This window comes from Eumetopias jubatus, unplaced genomic scaffold (assembly GCF_037043125.1).
Source record: "Eumetopias jubatus isolate StellerSeaLion01/CBP00866 unplaced genomic scaffold, mEumJub1_p1.0 scaffold_6, whole genome shotgun sequence".
NCBI lineage: Eukaryota > Metazoa > Chordata > Mammalia > Carnivora > Otariidae > Eumetopias > Eumetopias jubatus.
Genome location: NW_028274812.1, coordinates 45,811,960 through 45,835,974, shown reverse-complemented (window position 1 = coordinate 45,835,974; position 24,015 = coordinate 45,811,960). Strand labels below are relative to the sequence as shown.

General features: G+C 42.2%; 2 protein-coding genes across 3 annotated transcripts in view; one reads left to right on the top strand and one right to left on the bottom strand.

The window, feature by feature from the left end:
* Positions 1-24,015, bottom strand: part of TRAPPC3L (trafficking protein particle complex subunit 3L) — a 36,783-nt gene that overhangs the window by 3,561 nt on the left and 9,207 nt on the right. For both annotated transcript variants that reach the window (XM_088024261.1, XM_028117103.1), the window contains exon 4: positions 881-1,066. In XM_088024261.1, the coding sequence (XP_087880387.1) occupies positions 881-1,066 (186 nt within the window). The remainder of the gene's footprint in view (positions 1-880; positions 1,067-24,015) is intronic.
* Positions 2,100-6,590, top strand: CALHM5 (calcium homeostasis modulator family member 5). Its single transcript, XM_028117102.2, has 2 exons — positions 2,100-2,642; positions 6,201-6,590. Exons 1-2 carry the CDS (start codon positions 2,103-2,105, stop codon positions 6,588-6,590), a joined length of 930 nt encoding a protein of 309 aa, XP_027972903.1. The 5' UTR covers positions 2,100-2,102.

Below are 24,015 nucleotides of genomic sequence, written 5' to 3'. Positions count from 1 at the left end.
AAAAAAAAAGAAGTGAACCCTCCTTTCTCATGACAGTATTTCTCTCAGTCTACACGTCACCCATACTGAACTCATTCAAGTTCCTTGTTCCTTTAATGAAACATTCTTTTTGTGCCTTTGGACATGCTGCTTTTACCGGGAATATCATTTTCCCCTGCTCCCCTCACCCTAAAGCCTTGCTTCCCCTAACTCCTATTTATCCTTCACATGCCAGCGCAGAGTTTCTCTAGGAAGTCTTCCCTGCCCCACCACTCCACCCAACCCAGCTCCTCCCACAGCCATTATCCACACTTCTTCACACATCTGACTTCTCTACTGGACAGAAACTCTTAAAGGGCAGTGACTATGTCTTACTCATCTCGTGGGCTCAGTGCCTTTTAACAGATGCTGATCACTGCCCTTGTTAAGTCAATGAATAATTCAGGTGTGGAAGCCAGCCTCCAAAACAGACCGCAATGATCTCGGCCTCCTGCTATTCACACCGGCAGTTAGCATCCTCCCACACGGTACCAGGGTTGGCAGCACCTGTTGGGACTGGATCTACCAAGGGGCTTATGTGGCAAGGAATTTCATGAAGCCTCTAGCCATCTGCCAACCAGGCACTGAGGTCATGTGAGTAAGCCTGGAGGTGGATTCTCTAGACTGCGTCAAGTCTTCACCATGGCGGCCCTGAGCAACGGCTGGACTGCGCCGGTATTAAGCTCTGAAAGGCTCCTAGCCACAAGAGCTAAATGCTCTTAGCAAAACTCTTCGAAGATTTCTGATTCTTAGAAACCGTGTGAGAAAATATTTGCTGTTTTAAGAAGCTGTATTTGGGGGGTCATTTGCCACACAGCCCTAGCTAACAAATATACCTGGCAAAATGAAATACGTGCTTTACCATTTCCAGGGCACCTCTGATAATCCCACAGAGTAAATTGCAGTAGCAGAGAGAGGATCTCCCGGCGGGGAGCTCTTCCACAAACTCCACCAGCGGATTCTTGTCTAGGATCAGGGAAAATTCAGTCCTGCTTGAATTGTTACAGGTCACACTTGGTGTAATCCCCAAGTACATCTTAAAGGCAACCTAATAAAGAGGAAAAAAAATTCCACTAAAACTTGGTCTAGAACAGATATCTCTTAGCAGAGCACCCAAATATTCTGTTCCCGTCAGTGCAGCGCGATGGTTAAGCATGTGGAGTTTGTAGTCGAGGAGCCTGGGTTCACACTCAACTTTGAAATGTACTGACCCTATGACCTGTATAAGTCTTAAACCCTTTCATTTTTGTGGAATATCCTAAGGGACTAGTTTTCTGTGAAAACAATATGCTTTATGAAACAGAGTTAAGCATTATTTCTCAAAAAATCGTTTTCAAAAATAAATATTGTTCAGGAGGGTAAGAAATTAAAATATCTGTCATCATTAGGGTTGAGGGTAGGGGTGGGCTTGAGGTCAAAGGCAGAGATACTAATCGAGAGGTTGCTATGATCGCCTGGGAAAGAAACGATGGGGACCCTTCTCATTTTGTCTTTCATTCAAAACTCAAATGTCCCTAACTTTTCCATCTAAATTTAGAATAGCCCAAATCCTAAAATTCGGCTCAAGTCTCTCTAACACTAGTCAGTTTAAGAGGATGTAAAACGAATCTCTCAGATCTTAAGGCAAAGTAGCCAAAGTAGCAGGTCTTAAGCAGCCAGGGAAAAGCCATCACGAGACTCCCGGCTTGGAGACGTGATTTGGCTCCCAGTGAATTGGCTGAAACCTCTTTCTGCTCATGTTGATTCCTCTGGCTGGAAAATTCCTAGACTATTATTGCTATGATTGAGAACCAAGCAGTGTGAAAATAATGTAAAATAGAAGCGGTGCACTTTGAATTTTCTCCGATTCTCAGTGTTTTGGCCCCGGTTCCCCGGCACAAAATCCACCAGTAGGAGGCATTATCTGAACATGGTTGGGAAATACTCATTCCTGGGGAATGACATTGTTTCCTTATCTGGCTGAATTCAGTCTGAAGAAGGAGGACTGTTGTTTCTAAAGAAGAAAGAGCTCCACCCTCGGCCACTGCCACAGCTGGTCTGCCAATAAATAAGGGCAAAGCCTTTTCCCTTGGTGTCTCTTCAGCATGGATGCTTTTCGGGGGATTTTAAAATTCTTCCTCAACCAGAAAACTGTTATCGGCTACAGCTTCATGGCTCTGCTGACCGTGGGGAGTGAGCGTCTCTTTTCCCTGGTGGCTTTTAAGTGTCCCTGCAGCACCGAGAATGTGGTCTATGGGCTGGTTTTCCTCTTTGCTCCTGCTTGGGTGTTACTGATCCTGGGATTCTTCCTGAACGGCAAGTCTTGGAGGCTCTTCACAGGCTGCTGTGTGAATCCCAGGAAAATCTTCCCCAAAGGCCACAGTTGCCGCTTTTTCTATGTCCTCGGTCAGATCACTCTGAGTTCATTGGTGGCTCCGATGATGTGGCTTTCTGTGGCTCTGCTCAATGGAACTTTTTATGAATGTGCCATGAGCGGGACCAAAAGTTCAAGACTCTTGGGACTGATTTGCAAGGGCAAGCCCCAAGAGTGCTGGGATGAACTTCACAAAGTCTCTTGTGGCAAAACCAGCATGACACCCGCGGACAATGAAGAAGTGAAGCTGTCCCTTCAAGCCCAGTCTCAGGTAAGGAAGGACCAACTCACCTTTCTCTCCCAGGAGGAGCTTGAAGGATTCTCTCGGATACTCCTCTCAGGCAGGGCTGAGTCTGAATCCTGCTAGGACATTTTGAAACTAAAGGAAAATTGGAACACGATGCAGCATGAAGACAATCTCATGAAAAGCTTTTTTAGAGATTGGTGGCTCAGTAAAATTGCTGACAGGATTGTCTTTTCCACTTCCGAAAAGAAAATATCCTCTGGGTTATGCATATGTAAATACTTAAGTGCTTTTAAAATGATCTCTCTGGGTTGACTTGGTGAATAATGCACGGCACTAACTCATAATTGAGTGCTAATGGCAGAGCTGTAATTAGAAATTACTGCCTCCTATCAATTATTTATTTTCAAACTGGTTTCTCAGAAAAACACACGCAGATAGCTTTCATCTATTAAAATACAGCTGAACCAAACGAGCGGATGTTTTTCAAAGCGGCACGTAATATAATTAGTGTAGAGATCCCCTCAAATGATCTCTGGCCCCTGTTATCTCTGTGTATATATATTGTCGAGATTGAGAAAAATTTCCTGGTAAAGTTGGCATCGCCAGTCTTTAAAGAGCCGCTAGTGAAAAGGGACCATATTCTCTAGGGAGGTTACGTCCTCTGCTCTTTGTGCTCTCTACAGCTAAAGAGGTTCTTACATTACTCAAGCAGCTCAAGATTTGGGACATTGTTTTATTTAACAGAAGGAAACTGTAGCTTTACCTAATTGACCCAGGGAGGTGGCTTGTCATCCTTCCAGGTACCTGAGCACAAATCCAGATGTGAAGCCTAGCCCTGACCTCAGGAAAAAGACTGAATTCCTCCTCCTGAGTCGTAGGGTCACAATCCCCAAACCAAAACAGCTAATCAGAGTAGATAAACAGATCCGCAGTTTGTCAGGAATGCCATTGGTTTCCGAAGAAAGGCACTGAAAGGAGGATAATTTTACTTTTTCAACAAGGATTTGCCTTTTCAACAACACATCAGGGCAGTCTGGTTTTAAAATCATACTTCCCCCCCCAAAATAAATAAGTAAAATCATATGCTCTCCAAAGCTGGTTGGAGGTAGAGTCACACCGTGCTTTTTACATAAACTGATAAGCTTAAAAATGCCCCCAGACAAAATCCTTTGTTTAATGCATAAAGGACATCCTAAATGAAAACATGCCAGGATCCCACTGTCTTCCTTCTTTTGTTGAGGAAGGTATTAATTCTGAATGTTATGATACAATGAGTGATTTATGATTTATGTCCTCAGGCACTAGACTCTATTCAGTTGGCGCCAGATCCAAACACTTATCACTTGTGAGCTTTTCTTCTCCAGACACAGGCATAAGGAAATCATGCATATCCTGTCATCACTTAGCCTGGGCACACCACCTGTTTACTTTCCAGCAGAATGAGAAGGACCTGGGGCTGATTTCTGGGGGAGGATGTGTGCGGGATGTGGACAAGGAGAGCTGTGTCAGTGGCAGGTGCTGACCACAGTGGTTCAGCCGGGCAGGAGCAACACACAGTCCAGATCAATAGTTGGGTGTGTGGGTGGGGGTGGAAAAAGTGCCCCATCCATGGGTGGGGCAAGAAAAAAACACAAGAAATCCAGCCGGGCAGCTCTCTATTCTTAAGGAAGTCGCATGGACTAGTGGCCAGAGCTTGGTCTTAGAGTTGGCCAGCCTTGGGTTTGAAACCTGATTCTACCACCTACCAGCTCTGTGACCCTGAGCTCATGGTTTGACCCCTCTGAGCCCCTGTTTCCTCATAGTTGGGACTAATAACACCTCCCTTGGGGGGCTGCTGGAAGGCGTAGAGGTGATGGACATACATGGGCATACAGGGGCTGACGCACAGTAAGTGTTCTAAGTTAATGAGAAAACTGCCAGGGTTTGGGGCGGGGGAAGGGTCATGCACAATGGAACACATTGAGGGCTGGGGTGGGAGCATCCACCATGTCTAGTTAGATTCTGGGTACTATGAGTTGGGGAAGAACAAGAGGGCTCAGGGCTCAGCACTCAGGTGAGAGCAAGGTGACACTAAGATGCAACATGAGAGGAGGTGTCTGTAGTTGATCAAATAGTGTAACTCAAGCAGAATTGGCTCATGATACTGAGGTGAGATGGCCTACTGGCCTACAGGAGGCCCGGCTGTGTGGAAAGAGGAAGGTAGGCGATGAAGAGAAGAGGAAGATCTGAAGTAGCCAACCACAAGTGACTCAAAGTAACTATGAGGGGTTTCACATGATAGGAGCTGTGCCTCATTCACAAATCATGTCAGAAAGATACCATGAGTTCAGTAATGCTTTTACATAAACATCTATCCGTTTGAGAAATAGCAGCATGTGATACTAGCTGACTCTTCCTGAGGGCATATGTATGTCTACATTGCCTTATTTTAACCCCCCAGATTCCCCTCTGAGGTGGGTAACCCCCATTCTACAATTGAGGAAGTGAGGCACCCATAGGAAATGAGAACACCCATAGGGAGGGGAAGGTTGAGATTTAAAGCCACCTAGTGCCAGTCCAGAGTTGGCATTCATGTGGAGTCCGAGGCCTTCACAATGACACCATAGTCTGAGCCAGAGGGTGGGAACTTCCGGTTTAAAGCATCGGGGCTTGTTTGTAGTTCTGTTGCGTTCTGAATGGGTTCATTTGCAGATTATTCCTTCTATTTTCAAATAGGCCCATTTGCTGAGAAATACTAAGAGTCATTTAATGAAAATGTCAAGAGAAACTGTGAAAGGGCTCCGTTAGTTGCCCAAATAGGAAATTAATTCCAATTGTGACAAATATAATTAAGAACAACAAGAAAGGTTAGAAGGTCAGTTGAGCTATTTAGAGTTCTGCTTTTAAAATTCAGAAAAAAAAAAAAGCCAGTTGAACCAGTTTGTACTCAAAAAGGAATTTTTTTTTTTAATTACCAAAATTCAGAACCAATTATCCTGAAGGTTTAGAATGACTCTAATTTTTTTTTTCTTGGCTTTTCTGCGGCCTTTCAATTTTTCTAGCTTCAGGTTCCCCATTCTATTATGTCTCTCTCACTTAATGATGGATGATGAGTAATGGGATTTTTCTCAGAGAGGGTCCGTGGTTCTCCGCAAACAATGTAACACGGAAAAATCAGTCACTAGCCACGAATATGTATTTATCAATGCCTGAAAACTCCTGGCTGAGAAAATGTTCATTTGCTCCGATGATCACATTCACTCATGCACGGAATTCTTTCATTTAATAACTAATACTACTTGAGGGCTTGGTTTACCTGATTCTTGAATAATTTATATTTTTGCTCCTTTCCATTTGTCTGCCTTCTGGTTATTTCTCTGCATACCAGCAATGGTGGGTGGGATGGATGATAGGGATTAGATAAACCCACATTTACTTTGACTATTAAAAAAGTACTGTTAAAAAATTAACATGAAGGATTTCCACTGAGACGTGGCAATGACTGTGGTATTAATTTAGCCATACACTTACCAGTAACACCACCTCCACCCCCTGGGAAGTGGCTTTGCTTTTGCACATCCTCAATATTTCTTTCTTTCTAAGATTCTAGGATGGTGCCTGATTTGTTCAGCATCTTTCTTCTCTCTGCTCACCACATGTTACGCTCGCTGCCGATCTAAAGTTAGCTACCTTCAGCTGAGTTTTTGGAAGACGTACGCACAAAAGGAGAAGGAGCAGTTGGAAAATACATTCCTGGAGTATGCCAACAAGCTGAGTGAGAGAAACCTGAAATGCTTTTTTGAAAACAAGAGGCCAGAAGTCTTCCCCATGCCCACCTTTGCAGCCTGGGAGGCGGCTTCTGAGCTCCATTCTTTTCACCAAAGCCAGCAACATTACAGCACCCTGCATAGGGTGGTGGAGGACGGTCTGGAACTGAGCCCCGAGGATGATGAGACCACAATGGTACTTGTGGGTACTGCCCACAGTGTGTAGTGCGTCCACCACCACGGACTCGTGGCGTTCATACATTTGGGCTCATTCTGACATTTGGGCTGCATCTGTAGCAACCAGTGTATCTCTGGGTTTTCTCACAGTATTTCCTTGAAGACAAGAACCCAAAGGGAAGCAGCTTTGCAGCTCCCAAGGGCAGGCAGTGTCAGGATGTGCTCAAACTGATGCTGAGGGAGTGGTCAAGGATGGTGAGAAAGGGGCTCTTCCATTGATGGGGGGTTGGGGTTCAGTGGCTTCAAGTTCTTTTTTTTTAAATAAATTTTATTTATTCATTTGAGAGAGAGAGAGAGAGAGCAGTGGGGAGAGAGGGAGAGGGAGAAGCAGACTCTCTGCGGAGCAGGGAGCCCGATGATGACACGGGGCTCGATTCCAGGACTCCAGGATCATGACCTGAGCCGAAGGCAGATGCTTAATGGACTGAGCCACCCAGGCGCCCCCAGTGGCTTCAAGGTCTAAGATTTTATGGTTTGACAGCGAAACTCATGCAAGAAGTTCGGCCACTCTATGTAAATATTGGTCAAGGCATCTGGGGGCAGCAGTGGTGACTTGTGAATAAGTAAGACCCTCTTAACAGAGGGCTGTAGACAGCAGGATCTGCAGTGTAGTCACAGGAAATCCTTGTCTTGCAAATCTATTCTATTGCCTTTCAAGGACGTACGAAATTCTACCATTTGGACTTCATTTCCTTGGAATCTGAAGATAGCAGTTCTCAAGAATAACACATCGAAAGGATATGATGCCTAAAATTCAGAGCTTTTCACATGTTTCACTGTGAACTGAAAGTATGTCCCTACAGGCAGGGCCATATTATGGCTTTTGGGGGCCCTAGGCACTTCTGTCTTCATGGACCCCTTTCTACATTAAAAAATACACACATACTTTATGACTGTATTAATATAAAGATAAATATATTAGTATTATATATTAAAACATTTTTTTCAACCCAAAAGTTCATTTATTTTCTTCTGATTTTAAAAGAAATTAAAAACACTTTCATGAGCCCCTACAAGTATCACGGGCCCTAGGCATAGTACCTACTGTGCTGAATGGGTAAGTCAGCTCTGACTGGGGGTTTGGGGAAACTGTCAAAGCAGTGCTAGCATAAGACTGTTTTGCAGTTTTATGTTTATCAGAAATAAGGCAAATTTTGCATTCTATTATGTAATATACCCATATTACTTTAAATATATACATATATGTATAGTTTAAACATATATAACATATTTACTAACATATATGTTCATTTAATTATATACCTACATATGTATGTATATATTTATATGTATATATTTAAGTTCCCCCTAAATCTTTTAGTGGAATTGATGTGTAAGGAAGAGGCACGATATTTTACGCTATGGTTCACACCTTTTATCACTAAGAGTCCTGGCCCCCTAGCTAGAGAAGGCAGGGAATGAACCCTTTATGACCATGGAACATTATCCCCAATTGAAGAAAGGACCCTAAAGGTGTTAAGACCTGGAATATATCCTTGGGAACTTAGAGCAGGCCCAGGTGTGTGTGTGTGTGTGTGTGTGTGTGTGTGTGTGTGTGTGTGTGTTTGGGTGGGAGGGTGGGAGAGTGGAATGTGGAGGATGTAAAGTTGCAATATATTTGCCATATATTTGATATATTACTTGGATTTTAAACATGGTGTGTGATTAATATTTAACAACTGGCTCTTAAAAAAATCCTGATTTGAAGTGTTTGCCAATTTCTATGACACAGATTCAAGTTACCCAGGTGAGATCACTGAAGGCAGAGTGAGGAAGAAATGCTAACCACAGGCTCTCTTGAGCCTTTCAAAGAAGCTCTTAAAGCTAGCATTTTTTTTTTATTTACATTGATTCTAACCAAACCAACTTCACTGCATCTTTGGTGCATCTGGGTTTCGCTTTAATAAAACCTAACCATGGTAATACAGCTCAATGGCTCCAATGGAAAGTTGGAGTCTTATCCTTCTCCCCTTGAATCTGACCTTAATGAACCAATAGCATGTAGCAGAAGTGAAGCCAGATTGTGCAAGTGTTGCAGCTTATGCCTTGTCTCTGGCAATGCTCAGCCTGGCAGAAGCCAGCCACCATACAGGAAGTCCAATTACCCTGAAAGCTCCAAGCTCTGAAGGTCAAGCTAACCAGGAGAGTGAGAGAGAGCAAGATAGAGAGAGAGAGAGAAAGGAGCCTGGTCAGCCCCAGCTGTCCCAGTCATTCTAGCTTAGGTGCCAGACGCATTAGTGAAGAAGCCATTCCAGACAGCCTCAGTAGACATGACATGGAGAAGAACCAGGGAACCCAACCAACAGCCAGAACAAAGACCTGAGGTCTATGGTCCTAATGAAGACTTTCCAGCCATCCAGACTTTTGAGCCACCCCTTCTGAGGCTGCAAGACATCATAGGGCACTCCCTATTGTGTCTTGCCTAAATCCCTGACCCAGAAAATCATGAGCTTAAATAAATGTTTGTTGTTTTAAACCGCCAAATTTGGGGGGACTATGAAGCAATAGATAGCCTAAACCTAATACAGGAAAATCAGAATTTATTAAGGGAAAGCAAGAAGAGGCGAATTGGATTTAGACATAGATTCATACAAAGATTCTCTTCATGCATAAGTTTTCCTTAATTTGTTCCTCTAGATTCCATTTAACAGTCTATCTTCAATGGCACAATTTAATAGATGCTGAATAGGTGTCTCTCCAAAACTGCTCCACCAAATCCTGAGATTAATTTGCAATTATTTCTGGCTAAATTTGTTTTGAGAGGAACACACTTCTGTGGGTTAAATTCTGTTTAAAATAAACATAGTACAGAGAGAAGTAACCTATGATTTGTCATTAATACCTAGAACAAAATGGGAGCGGAGTGTACAAAGATAGGTTGGCCTTGAGTAAACTAGAAACAGATTGTTCTTCTAGTCTTGCTCCTTAAAGTGTTGTCTTCAGACCATCAGCATTGAGAGGGAGTTTGTTAGCAATGCAGAATCAGACCCCATCCCAGACCTGTTGAATCAAATCTTCAGTTTGGCAGGGTCTTAGGTGATTTCTTCACAACTTAAATTTTAGAAGCACTAGAGCAGTGGTTCTCAAACTTTCAGCTCATGTCAAAATCCTCCAGAGGGCTTGTTAACATGGAGACTGCTGAGCCCAGAGTGTCTGATTTGGTAGGTGTGGGGTGAGGCCAGAGAATCTGCATTTGTAACCAAGTTCTCAGGGGATGCTCATGCATGTGGTCCAGAGATCACACCTTGAGAACTGCTCTGAAGCACAAAGCAGGCCGTGCTGAGGAAGGCAGGCTAGAAGAGATTCACAACTTGGGCCCCATCCCAGAGCTACTGAGTTAGACACCTCGGTTATGTTGTTATCAACCTGTCTGGGAACATGGGATGCCTTTCTATTTCTTTTCCATTTATTCAAAGCTACCCTTTGCCCTTTAGAAATATTTTAAACTTTTCCTCACACAAGTTTTCTAAGTTTCCTGTATTTTTAGGCATTCTTCTTTTCTACTGTAGTCAATGGTTTCTTTTTCCCATGATATCTTCTAAGTCGTGTTTAGTCGAATACATGCAAAAGCTATTTCTTTAGGCATATTATGATTTTATTCTCTGTAGAGCTCTTCAGAATTAGAAAATAACCATTTTGTTACCCCTAAGGACATAATGGATCTAAATGAGAAATAGTGAATTCTAAACTCCTAGGGGAAAGCATGGTGGCATGAGGACCACACCACTTGAAGCCACTCATGTTCCTTAGCATCGCTAAAAGTGGGACAGCCAGAGATTCTGTGCCTCTTTGTGCTGCACAGTGCAAGAGGAAGTCCACAGGATCACCTGTCAAATGTTTCCTGAAAAATTCAATCTGAATCTAATCAAGTGTTTAGATCTAATTACTACTTTATAGGGAAAACAGGCCAAAGAAAACAAGTTAATGAGGAAGCAACCAAGTAAATCGACAAAACAGGACATTCTATTTGACATGTGACACAGTTTTCTACAGACCAATGGCACGAAAAAAGGGGGAAAAAAGAGAAAGAAGAGACATAACAGCCAGAAGCAACATATGAGCCGTATGTGTAACCTGTTTCAAACAGTCAACTATAACAGTATATCTTTGCCATATTTAGGGAAATATGAATGAGTATTAAATGGGTAGTAGATGATTTCAGGGAATTATTTATAATAATATTATAGATTAAACAGATGTATGTAAAATACATACCATGTTATGTATAATGATAGTATGATGGTTTTACGTTTTTTAAAAAGTCCTTACCAGTTACAGATGCATATTGAAATGTCTCTGTATACGTTAACATAATGTTTCGGATTTTCTTTAAGGGCATCTTGGTGGCTCAGTTGGTTAGGTGTCTGCCTTCGGCTCAGGTCATGATCTCAGGGACCCGGGATCGAGTCCCGTGCTGGGCTCCCTGCTCTGCAGGGAGTCTGCTTCTCCCTCTGCTCCTCCTCCCACTCGTTCTCTCAATCTCTCTCTCTCTCTCAAATAAATAAATAAAATCTTAAAAAAAAAAAGAATTTTCTTTAAAATATTTCAGCACAGGGGTGCCTGGGTGGCTGAGTCAGTTAAGTGGCTGCCTGAGGCTCAGGTCATGATCTCAGCGTCCTGGGATCGAGCCCAAGTTGGGCTCCCTGCTCAGCGGGAAGCCTGCTTCTCCCTTTGCCCCTCCTGCTTGTGATCTCTCTCTCAGATAAATAAATAAAATATTTTAAAAAATAAAGTATTTCAGCACAAAAAAAGGGGGGTCGCTGAAAGATGAAACAAGGACTGTTTAGCTGGTTCACACTTTCTCTACTTGAGCGTATTTTAAGTGTTAACTCTGTTTTCTTTTGTTACCTGTTGGTACTGAGGAAAAATCCAGTGCCATCCTAATTTATTTCTAACATGATGTTTTTGCCTGTATTTTCACATGAAACAAGATGAAACAAGATTGGCCTCTTCTCTACTTGAAGGAGTGCTTAGCTGGTTCACACTTTCGCTACTTGAGTGTATTTTAAGTGTTACTCTGTTTTCCTTTGTTACTGGATGTTACTGAGGAAAAATCCAGTGCCATCCTAATTTATTTCTAACATGATATTTTTGCCTGTATTTTCACTTTTTTTTTTAATTTTATTATTTCTTTGAGAGCAAGAGTGCAAGAGAGTACGAGCGGGGGTGGGGGGTAGGGGCAGAGGGAGAGGGAGAAGCAGACTAGCCACTAGTGCTGAGCTCGATCCCAGGACCCTGAGATCATGGCCTGAGTCGAAGGCAGACACATACCAGACTGAGCCTCCCTGGCGCCCCTCAAATAATATTTTCACTGTTCAGTTGGTTAAGGTTAAGTTACGCAAAAAGAACACTTGTGCAGCTGTAAGAGAGATCATATTCTAAATTTTGTTCTTCCACCAAGGAGGGAAGGCAGAATTAATGTTTATTGACAACCTATTATGCGATGGATACTTTACATATGGTTTATATTTAAAATTTCCCAAACATACTCAGGGGGGAGGAGGGATTACTGTTTCTATTTTTATGAGAACACTGAAGTTCAAAAAGGTCAAGGTTAAGCCACGGTAAGAGAATAGAGCCTAAATTTGGACCTGGATTTGTCTGATCTCTTAACTTCCACCACAGAAATGTTGTCTCAGGTTGGTGTATTCTCAAGTACTTATTTAACCTTTAAAAGCATGTTTTCTCATTGGTAAAATCAGAATGTTGGATTAATACGTCTCCGAATTTCAGCTCTATTGTCCTAAATTTACAGCCAGTAGCACATGAATTCCATCAGTGGGCTTCTTTGTGTACTCCTGGGTATTCATGTCTAGCTCGGAGGTTCCTGGCCTCTCTCCCATTCGGCACAGCTCTTCCACCTTGGGTTTCCACATGATGTGGGATAGCTACGCCCAAACCATGCTTCTAGTTCCCTGTCTCAATAAGGTCACCTTCCTACTATTTCCTTTGATAAAAATGATACTTGATAAAGAAGGGATCTTCAGCACTGGGAAGTTCACAAAAGATTTGGAGTAGTCTCCAGACTTTAAGTTTTACATCGTTCGAGCTCATCTTTCTGTCCATACGACTAGACATCTTTTTACAGTTTCAGATTTCCTGACCCTACAGCCGCACCCATGCTAGAGAAAAATCTTTAAAAGCTTTAAATTATAATGAAAATTGAGATGAAAATGGGGGAAATGAATTAATTATTTTATCTAATCACATTCTCTAGATCATCTCCAGGAATAAGATTAAGTAAGAAAAGTATGAACTCCAGTGATATGAGTAATTCTGTTTAAGAGTGATACCATAAAATATATACATCTCTGGTCAGAATACATAACCCATGAAACAGTTACTAGTTGCGCCATAACAACATCTTATTCCTAGATTTTAACATGGACGGATGTACGTCTGCATTAATAATAATTGCTGATGGTATCAACAGAACAGGATTCTTTCTCTCAGGGTTTTTTTTTGGTATTTGAATCATGGAAGGAAACGTGAGGGATAGTAATTAGTGTTTTAAGAAAGTTCGCTTCCTTAAACACCTGGCTAACTATGAGTGGGTCTCACTGACCCTGTATAGGAAATAAGCAGTTAAAAAAATATATAGTCACAAACCAGTGTTTGATCATTTTCTATCTTCTTTGGGGGGAATGTCCTAGAAGACCCAGCTTCTCTTCCTACCTCCTTCCCAAGAGATAAGCTAGTCATCCCAACCACTGCTGGGGTGGGCATTGTTTCAATCAAGACTATCCACTTTCTTTCCAATGATATTTTATTTTATTTGAAACATGTAAAAGAGATAAAAGGAGAGGTAACTCTGGAAGAATTGGGACTGAAGATCTGGAGGAGAGGCAGCCCTCACATACCGCCCCCTGCCTTTCCAGCAATCACCCTACAGCACCAACCAAGGAACACAGTTTGCAAACTCTTGCTTTAAAGCAGAGGAGGCCCATGAAGATCGTTTGGGGAGCATCTTATTTCCAGAGACCGTCACTCAATTGGTCAAAAGTAGGGCCTGGGCATCTGGATTTTTTTTTTTTTTTTTTTTTTTTTAAGCTTTAGGTGATTCTGTGGAGCAATAAGAATTGAGAACCATTACCCTGGAGCATCAGCATCACTGAGAGGTCAGGGCAAGTCTGAACAAAATCTTGCTTCTGACATGCACAAAGAACACTGAGCAGGGAGGCCCCAGAGTGTGGCTGTCTTCCCGATGTGTCTCTGAACCCTTAGGCCCAGTCGGACCTTGCTTTAGCCTTTGGGGTTTGGTTCCCCCAGATTATTCCTTCGGCCGTTTTCATCTCCTGGGAAGGAATTTCTTTGTAAATAGTCACAGTGACAAAATGGTCCCAACCCTATTGCAATTTTCAATGCACACACTCGGGTTTGTTTCATAAGTCAGGGTCTCATGAATCTCATCCAAATGAGTTAAGAGACAGAAATAAAACTGAGACTCTCCAACGGAAAGTTAAGACAGCCTAGATTTTCATGTGCTGACATATCTGGAATATTGAAGACTCACCTGGGGCATCTTTGGTAACAGTGCCAAGGAGATAAGACGCTAGATAAAGCCAGATGTCCTGTGAGACCTGATTATACACAGAAAACTAGAAGATGGACATTTGTAGGTAAGGGGGGGAGCGATAACTTGCAGAAGTTACTGACCAATTGAGCCTTAAGAGACACTTCTCTGTGACTAAAGGAAAAATAATATTACACAAGTGTTGTCATAGTAAAAGCTTATGGGTAATTTTCCTGCAGGTGCCTTGCTTTCATTCTGGAACTCTGCCGTGAGTAACTGATGTGGTCTGCTGGGTTGGGCCGAAGCAGTCCACAGACTCCCCAGACCTTGTGGCTATGCACACAGGCTTTTCCACAAAAGAAATCTTCCTACGCTTTTCTTCTCTCACCCCTCCCAGAGGTACAAAGGGGAATAGGTCAAGTATGTGTGGGTGTTTATGTAAGGAAACTCTTGCCTACTCAGAGGGGGGAATTAAGCCTAAACGGTTATACTCCTTTAAACAAGTGTCTTATTTTTAATAATCCATCTACTATATTTCCGGCCCCAATGGGAAGATTTCTCAAAATACTCGATGAGTTCCTTTTGCTGTTAATATTCATCATTTTTTAAATATGGAGAACTTTATGACTATAAAGCATTTTTCTTTCCATTTAATTTTTTCCACTCCCTTCTTCCCTGCTCAAATATGTTACTAAATCAGAAAATGGCCTGACATTCAGCTCGCTGTGCGGCCAGCCTTCTCTGGAATGCTGTGTGGCACTGGGCTGTGACTTCCATGGAATTCAACCCTGTTTGTCAAGGGCTTTCACTTATTTTAATATCATCTGTTGGAAAAAGTGGAAAAAGTAAAGCAATTCAATAGGCCCCTAACACTACATTGTGAGTTAGCCTTTGAAAAATAGTAATTAATAGCAAAAGAAGATGTACTGTCTAAGCTTCATCTGATTAGCTTCCATTGTTGGGGGAGGGAAGAAAGGAAGTGTAATCCTAGGAGGGCACTGTGGGGCGAGTGCCCTCCCCCTGGGATCCAGACCCATCTGCACCACAGGGCAGGGTGGTGGCGGGGGGGGAGCAGAGCTCTCTGTGACCTGGTTTCCGGTTGCACCCCGTCACCTGTGAACATTCACACGCCACTTCCCTCCAGATCCTTTGGATTAATGGCTGAGCCTTTCACTGGTTTTCTCCCCACCCATTCAGCTCCCCACACAGGTCACATGGTGAGGACTGCCTGGCTCCCAAATCCCACCTAGACTCTGAGGACCCTACTGTTCTAATACCTCAATTTCCCACTTCAATCTTCTGTGTGGGGGTGGGAGGCACATACAATAATGGCCACATTCTCAAACATCCATTTACAGATTATTCTAGTATAAAACAATGGCAAGACACCTAAATGTTTTAGGATGGTGGTGTGTGTGTGTCGGGGGAGGGGGTGGATCTTTGAACTAACAGTCACAACTGTTGACTGTCTGATGTAGGTGAAGTAAGTGGTTAGCCACCCTGTACCCTCTCCCTGCTTCTCACCCAGAATTATCTGGATTGCCTGAGTGGAAGTTTCCCTCCATTAGCATCTGTGTGGGGAGCACAGAGCCTCCTCTGTGTTCTGGAAGACAGAAGGCTGAGTCAGGGCGTATCATCTGGTGATGCTGACGGTAGGGCCAGGGCAGTGAGGTGCTCCCAGCTCTGATGAGATGAGTCACCTTTTGAGAGAATCACCAGCAAAGACCAGACCTCCACCCTCAGGGGGAGATTTTAACAAAGGGCAGGGGTTGCCTAGTGATAAAAAGGTTCCAGGTTTCCCTCTATTCTATGCCATTCAGGCTGCATTTCTTAGTTTATCGCTTCAAATAAATTGTGTGTAAGGAGGAGGAGGAGAGTGTGCGTGTGGATGGGTGGGTGGGTGGCGGTAGGATAGGGGAGGTAGGGGGGTCAGCATGGAGGCAACTTTAGAATTGAGATTTAAATTTTCATCCTGGTTAAAAAAAGAATATTCAAAGGACAGAAAAAAGTCTCCCAATTTTGTGCATAGAATTAGGATGTGGACACAATTCAGGGGTCGTGCATTGTGCTGGGCGCATTACACTTAAGTTTACACGCAGAATTGTGAAATATGATGCCATTTAGGAAAATTATTCCTTTTAAACATGTACATTATTTAGAAATCGAAGGAAGACAAATATAATCAGAAAAAAAGAAAGGAGGGACACCTGAGTGGCTCAGTTTGTTTAGTGTCTGACTCTTGATTTTCGACTCAGGTCACGATGTCAGGGTTGTGAGATGGAGCCCTGCATCAGTTTCCACACTCGGAGGGGAGTCTGCTTGGGATTCGCTCTCTCTCTCTCTCTCTCTCTCTGCAGCCCCCTCCCTCCATGCACACTCTCTCTTTCTAAAGTAAATCTTTAAAAAAATAAAAAAAAGAAAGGAAAGAAAGTAAAATACAGAAACATAAGGAACAAAACCTGTTTGTTTTGTTTTTAAGAGAAAGGAACAAACCTAAGATATGCTGATGTCTCTGTCTTGAAAGGCCTGGCTCAAGTTCATTTCACCTGGGCGTTTTTCCTATTCACATAAAAACATCAGGTCATCTCTGGTAACATTCTCTGAAAGAACAGAGAATGCCAAGAGAAGGGATTGAAAAAGATTTAGAAAAGAAACAAAAGCAAAAACCCCATGGGATTAGAGGACCAGAGCAAACTTTTATGATTGGTTCCTTTATAAGAAATTCAAAAGAAAACCCAATACTGTCTGTTGTAGCCCAACATCATTTTTCTCAGGAGAATCTGACTATCTCCCTTCCACGGAAGCATCCCTCAGAGTTTACCGTTCTGAGAAATGTCTGCCCCACCCTTAGCTAGTGGTCTAAAATATTTATTTCCAACAAATAATGTGGTTTGGCTTGGATTGCTTCCCAGAGGAAGCATTTTTTTAAAAAAAGTTTTCTTACTTGATTATTACCTGCAAAACACATAGTAAGGCCAATTCTTTTTATTTCAATACCTTATAATTAACATGCTACGTGGAGCCTGCTACACTCTTCTACACAGGAATTCTAGCCTCTGGAACAAAGGAAAACACACTCCAGCATCAGTAAGACAAATAACACGAGCGGAGGGTCCATAAGTAAAGAAGACTCATAAATAATTTCCTAGACAGGAAGAACGAGGTCTTTGCTAATTGCTTTGCTTCGTTGTGGGAGATCTCAGAATGTTTTTCACACCCAAATCCCCTTCTTGTGGGGCTCCCTGTGATGGCCAGGCCCTGTGTCTCATTCCACTGCCATTCTGACCATAGATAATGGGCTAGGATGGGCACTTGAGAGCCTGGGCAGTCAGTCCACAGCTTGGCTACGGGCCGGAAGACACGGGGCTTGGAAGCTCTACCACAGAGGGCAAGTGATTGACTGGACGGGTTAGAGGCTCTTTTTGGGACTTTGACTATGAGACACAGAGAGTCACAGAAGACAAAAGACACCCAGAAAGAAGAGAGTAAAGGAGAGTAAGCAGAAGTCCTGAGGTGGCAGAGTCATGGGTGTGGAGAGAAGATAAAGAATAGGAAGATGTCAGCAGGGAGTTGCAAGAGCAAAACAAGCAGAAAATAGTTGAGTCACCAAAATGACAAGGACTGAAGCAAGGAAACTTAGATGCTTGCTCCTGACATGACAGGGTAGACTGAGGGATTTCCTGATTTCTGCTCTGCCATGAGGCCTAGCTCTTGTGTCCGAGAACATCCTTACCATCAACCACTATCACCTGACATAACCCACCAGCCAGCAGTGTAAAGGAGTCTACCCAACACAATTTGGCTCCATGATGAATTTTTCAATACATTTCAAATATTTTCTAAAAAAAGATGGAAATGGATTTATTTAATTTATCAATTTATCTTTAATTAGCTTCTCTTAATAATGGAATCTTACCGTACATGGGTTTAGAAAGTATGAAATACATTTTTGTGCAACTAAAGAGATTTTTTTAGCTCCTAGGCTAGAGAAAGGTGTAATTGTATTTTCTTATTTGCCCTTATAATAAACTGGAAGTGATAGAGGCCTTTTGAGTAAGTTCAGTGAAATGTAATAGCTAATGACTTGATTACCTATTTAATGCTTGCATTTTGTAATCGCAATTGACCCTAGTGTAGCAAGACCGAATCTCTCTCTTCTCCTGAAACTTTCTACACTCATATAAATAGTGGTGAATAAAACCCCCGAATGTTTCCATAAAATTATCAAGATGAGTTCACTGTCCATTATTTAACGAGAATCAGCTCTTTTCCTGTCCAGGATCCTATTTCAGTTCAAATTGTGTTATTGCAGATCGGCTATTGTGAGCCACCAGACACTTTTGGAGCACTGGATTTCCAATGTAGTAAATACTGCTTGAAATAAGAGACCTTCTGCAGGTGGTGGGAGCCAGGGAAGGAGGGGTAGGCAAGCTCTAATTTGGAGATGAATGTGGACCACTGCCCTCTCCCGGACAGAAGAAGAAGATCAACAGTGTGTACCTGAGGGAAAAGATCTACAAATATTTTCCAAATTCACTCCGACAATTTTTAATGAATGTCTACAATGTACTGGTTTGCCATGGCACTGTGGGCCAAACCCCAAGAATGTTTGAAATTATCCCTCCCTTTGAAAAGCTTACAGACGGGACGGGGCAATGAAACTTCCCAGAAATGAAAGGTAACTTCACTCTGGTGTCAAATCAAAGTAACTCAAGAAATTCTGTATTATTTCCATTCTTTGTATAGCATTTTGGCTGTAGTTAGATGGAGAACAGAAATATATCCAAAAAAAAAAGCTGGTCAATCGCAAATTCTTGGAAGATCAGTAGGCACAAACCCCAGTAAAATGCTATTTCACAGACAAACACATTAAACTAAAATGCAGACTCACTGCACTCACTCTCAGTAAGGGTAATAATCATGGGTTCCCTTACATTTCCAAAGTTGTTCGGTCATGTTTGCTTAGTCATCGTGAGGGCAACTCCTGCCTCCTACAAAGAACACTGTTTCACCTTTCGGCACATTTCAGAAAATGGATCTGGTCCATTTCAAGCTTAGGAGCCCCTCCCCCAGATGGTGTGTCTAAGCCCACTCTACTTTTCACTGGGCGGCCACTTAGGTGCGAACGTACCATGGTGCCTTCCTTTGGACTTCCAGGGAAGAGAGCACAGGTTATTAGCCAGTCCTGTTCTGAGGTTCGTGGCCCATAATGTCATTTAATGGCACTTGGAACAGTAAGAAAATAGAGGAGATTTAATAGTCATGGGGAGAGAGAACAGATTTGGTTATAGAGAAATCCGTAAAGAGGCAGTGGTTGGATTTAATAAATGTCAGCGTTTAACAGAAAGTTTTTATTTCAGGGGCACCTGGGAGGCTCAGTCGTTAAGCGTCTGCCTTCGGCTCAGGTCATGATCCCAGGGTCCTGGGATCGAGCCCCGCATCGGGCTCCCTGCTACACGGGAAGCCTGCTTCTCCCTCTCCCACTCCCCCTGCTTGTGTTCCTTCTCTTGCTGTGTCTCTCTGTGTCAAATAAATAAATAAATAAATAAATAAATAAATAAATAAATAAGAACGTTTTTATTTCAGAAGTTTGCAGGTTAAAAAGTGTGCTCTTTGGCCTGTTTGGCATCTTCATTTGCAGGAAGTTGATGCCACCCTGCTAAGAGAAGAATGCAGCTTCCTTCATCTCATTGCCCTTCCCCCAGCCAGCTTGAGCTACCCTGAGAGGTGAGAATAGTTCCTGTGTGGGCCAGCAGTTTGGATAGGGTCAAACACGAGACCACCGAAGTCAAAAAATGGCCACGGACATGTATGGGACAATCGCACTGACTCAGGCCTTCTGTGCTGGTTGTCCGATGGTGGCCTCTCAGCTCCAAACTTACTCTTCATTGCCTTGCTTGTGAGGCTGGACGTAGATCTTGCAAACATTTCTCCTTTGGCAGTAGAAGTTTCTGTAGGGTTACAGCAGGAGGACGGACTTCTCTTCCTGGCCCTGGGGTGCCTTTTCTTTGCTTACTCCTGCTGGAAACGGTGACTGGCCGGGCATGGGGCACCCAGCGGCACTCCCTTCCGAGTTCTGGCTCCCTTCCCGTGGTTTCCTCACTGCCGCCTTAGCCCACTTATACCTCCGTGGGGGGTTGCTGTTTACCAGTTTGGATCCATAATTCCGTACCCACCTATCTCAGCCTGACAACCCAGACACCTTTTCCAGCATCCATGGGCTGCAATCTCATGTCCCCAAAGACGTTTGAACCCCAGCCGTGGAAAGAGGGTCCCTCTTCAAACTGTGGTTCTTCTTTGGGTATTTTCTCTCAGCACTAGGATATTCTTTAGCATTTTTCCCCCTTTCTTAGTGCTAGTCCCATATAAATTGTTAATAATGCTTTCTATTAAACCTTCTTGATTGAAATGATTGAAATGATTGTGTGGTTTCTGTCTCTTGATGGGGCCCTCACTGATTAACCTTCCAAGCCATGGCACAGCCCTCTGAAAAGGTCTAATAAAGTCAGATTCGGATGTCCTTGTAGAAGCATAAAGTCAGTGCTTCTGAGTACAAATCTGTATCGGAGAATGCAATTCTATGGCTGTGCAGCCGCCACCATTCTGAAATGACTCAGGAGTTTTAGGCTTCAAAATATGTGAATTACTTGTATCAGTCCAGCCATGGTAGTTTTGTGCATTCAGATCAGAAGCAAGATAAAAGAAATAAGACCAGTATGATTTGCTGGAATCCTTCTGTGTAGCCTCAACTCTAATCTTAAATGGACCGATTTATTGAAATAAAAATGGTCATCCAGTTAAAAAATAACCCCTCTGCCATTCAAGTTCCTCTCTGGATTATATTCCTAAATCTTTTGCCCTTGAGTTTATGCTTCTGACAGTCACCATTTAGATTTCCTCCCTGCTTTAGGCATCCTTACTTATATCGCGTCCTATGAATACTTCCTTTCAATTATTTCATTGATTTTATATCACTCACCAAAAAAAAAAAAATCATTGCTCTCATTATATAATTAAGATAAAATTTCAGTTTATACTATTAAAAGGAAAAGATTGAATTTTTGCTTTTCAGAATTTCCAGGGATTATATATTGGGGTCCAATTTTTTAACCTAAAGATCAGAATTTCGAGTTTCACAAGTCTTTTTATATTTTTTATATACCATATATTTTTCTCTAAAAATTTCATCTTACTGTGACAACACCCCTGACGTGATGTTAATACTGAAAAACTACACATTCCTTCTAACCCTTATAATGACATCATGATGACATTGACCTGATAGTGAAAAGCTTTCCCAGCTTTGATGACAGAATTTGTGCTAAGCCAAGCAGTTGTAAACAGCACCAATAACTAGATGGTATGGATGCTCTGAGGGAGGCTTTGGAAACTACGCCCATCACACTCAGCTCTTTATGATTATAGTTCCATGTCCAGATTTTGCCTAGGGAAAGCAAAGCCTGAAAATCAGAAAAGCTGCATCTGGAGGAGGTCCCCCCGACGGATAGGGAAGCTGAGTTTCTGACAGGCTGCACTTACCCTTACTCAGGGTCACGCACTGGGAATGTGGCTGAGTAGGATGTGGACTCATCTTAATCTCGACTACACTGGATTTGGTTAGATTATCACTTTGCAACTGATGAGGATCAGAGCTTCTTGTGTTTAAATTGCTTTTAAAAGGCGATATTATAATATCTCTTGTCAAGCCTACCCTTTATGATCATCTTGACTTTAAAGGATTAAGTTTATCTCTAATTAGCTTCTCTTAATAATAAAACATTTGTCATGGATGTGTTTGGAAACCATGAAATATATTTTTGTGTAACTAAGGAAGTAGGTTTTAGACCTTAGACCAGAGTGAGATATTTTCAACTTGCTTTTATAACAAACTGAAAGATTTATGCCTGTTAGATTACAGTTAAACTCTCCAATGTTTCATTACTACAACTAAAAGCAGCCACAGTGACTCCACTGAAAATTCCACGCTTTCAATTTTCTCAGAACAGTAGTCATAACAGGAGAAAATCCTCAAACGTAAATTTTAATATCTCTTTTTTAAGATCTTATTTATTTATTTGACACAGAGAGAGAGCACACAAGTAGGGGGAGCAGCAGAGGGAGAAGCAGGCTCCCTGATGAACAGGGAACCCGATGTGGGGCTCGATCCCAGGACCCCGGGATCACGACCTGAGCAGAAGGCAGTCGCTTAACCGACTGAACCACCCAGGTGCCCCCACAGGTACATTTTAAAGAAACAATTACTTTTGGGAAAAACACTGGAATACGATCAGAAAAATTAAATCCTCAGCTGGCTTTTTTGACTATGTAACTGTGGTGACATCATCCTAAGACTCAATTATGTCACCAGTAAAATGAGGCTAATGATGGCTATCGTTTTTACTTCACAAGACTCTTGAAAGGGAAAAAATTAATAGGTGGCAATTACCTTGAGCTTTCCTAAAGAAAGGCGCTGTATTACTAATAGTATTTAAACATCATGTTATAATGCTGCTGACAATCTTTATAAATTATACAACTTATTTAAAATTTGAAGTGCTTTGAGGCAATCAACACAAAACTAGACTTGTATATGATAAAATTATATTTTAAAAATGGATACATTTTAATGGTGCAGGAATATGACTTTAGAATTAGCCTGTCATCTCTTTTTTATATGAAATATAAGGCCTGATTTCACTTTTTTTGAGCAGATTTGGTCTGTCATGGGATTTCTCTTTACCACTAGATGGCGCAATCTGAGGTCTAAAGCTCTTCGAAATGCAGCTACACAAGGATGATGGCAGTGTTCTGTATGAGGGCATGGTCTGAGGCGGCCGCCAAACAAAAGTCACAAGGTTTGGGTTCTATTCCTGACCCTACGATGTTCCATGGGCAGCATGTGAGAACGGTAAATTTCCTCTGACCTTGCTCCATGCCCCCCTAAAATTGACTCTAACATTTGACACCTGCCTCCTCTCAGGAGCGTTTACAAGGATGAATAAGATAATGCTGCTGAAGGCCGGACCTTCTAATGAAAATTGCCAATTATAAGCAAAACATCAGTGGGTGCATATGTAACTAAGGTCTGCCCCTTCCCCTGCGTTAAAATGCTTCTGAGTTGGGTGACATCATTCCCACATGTAAAAGAACATTTTGCTCGAGAAGGGAAAATGATTAAGACGGAGGAAATCTGGACTTTGAAGGGAAGTGCAAAGACCAGGAGACAACCCCTCTGCACAAGAGAAAGGTGAGAGTGACAAAATATTCTGTAAATTGCAAGAAGGAATCTTGCAAAGGAATAGAGGTGGATTTTTTCCCAGTTTGTTGAGGACAGGAGGAGCAGATCAGAATTTCCATGACATGAGAAAAATTAAAAAAAGATGTAAAAAGTTTAGAGGAGAGATATTTGGAAAGCGAATGTTCTTGGTTTCACATCAAACAGACCTGTTTCTTTTAAAATTTTTTAAACATTGGAATCAGAACAGTTAACACAGGATCTACCCTTTTAACACATTTACAGGTGTACAATATTTTATTGGTGGTGACTGGTACTATGTTGTACCACAGACCTCTAAAGCTCATTCATCTTGCTTGACTGGAACTTTATGCCCATTGGTTAATAACTGCCCATTTCCTCCTCCCCGAAGCCATCCGTCCCCTCTTTGATTCTATGAATTTAATTATTTTAGATACCTCATCTAGGTGGAATCATGCAGTATTTGTCTTTCTGTGTCTGGGTTCAACCATGTTGTTTCACATTACAGAATGCCCCCCCTTTTTTTGAAGTATGTCATTGTATGTATATACTACATTTTCTTTATTCATCTTTCAATTGCCTTTTAGGTTGTTTCCACATCTTGGCTATTGTGCATAGTGCTACAATGAATATAGTGTGTTAATA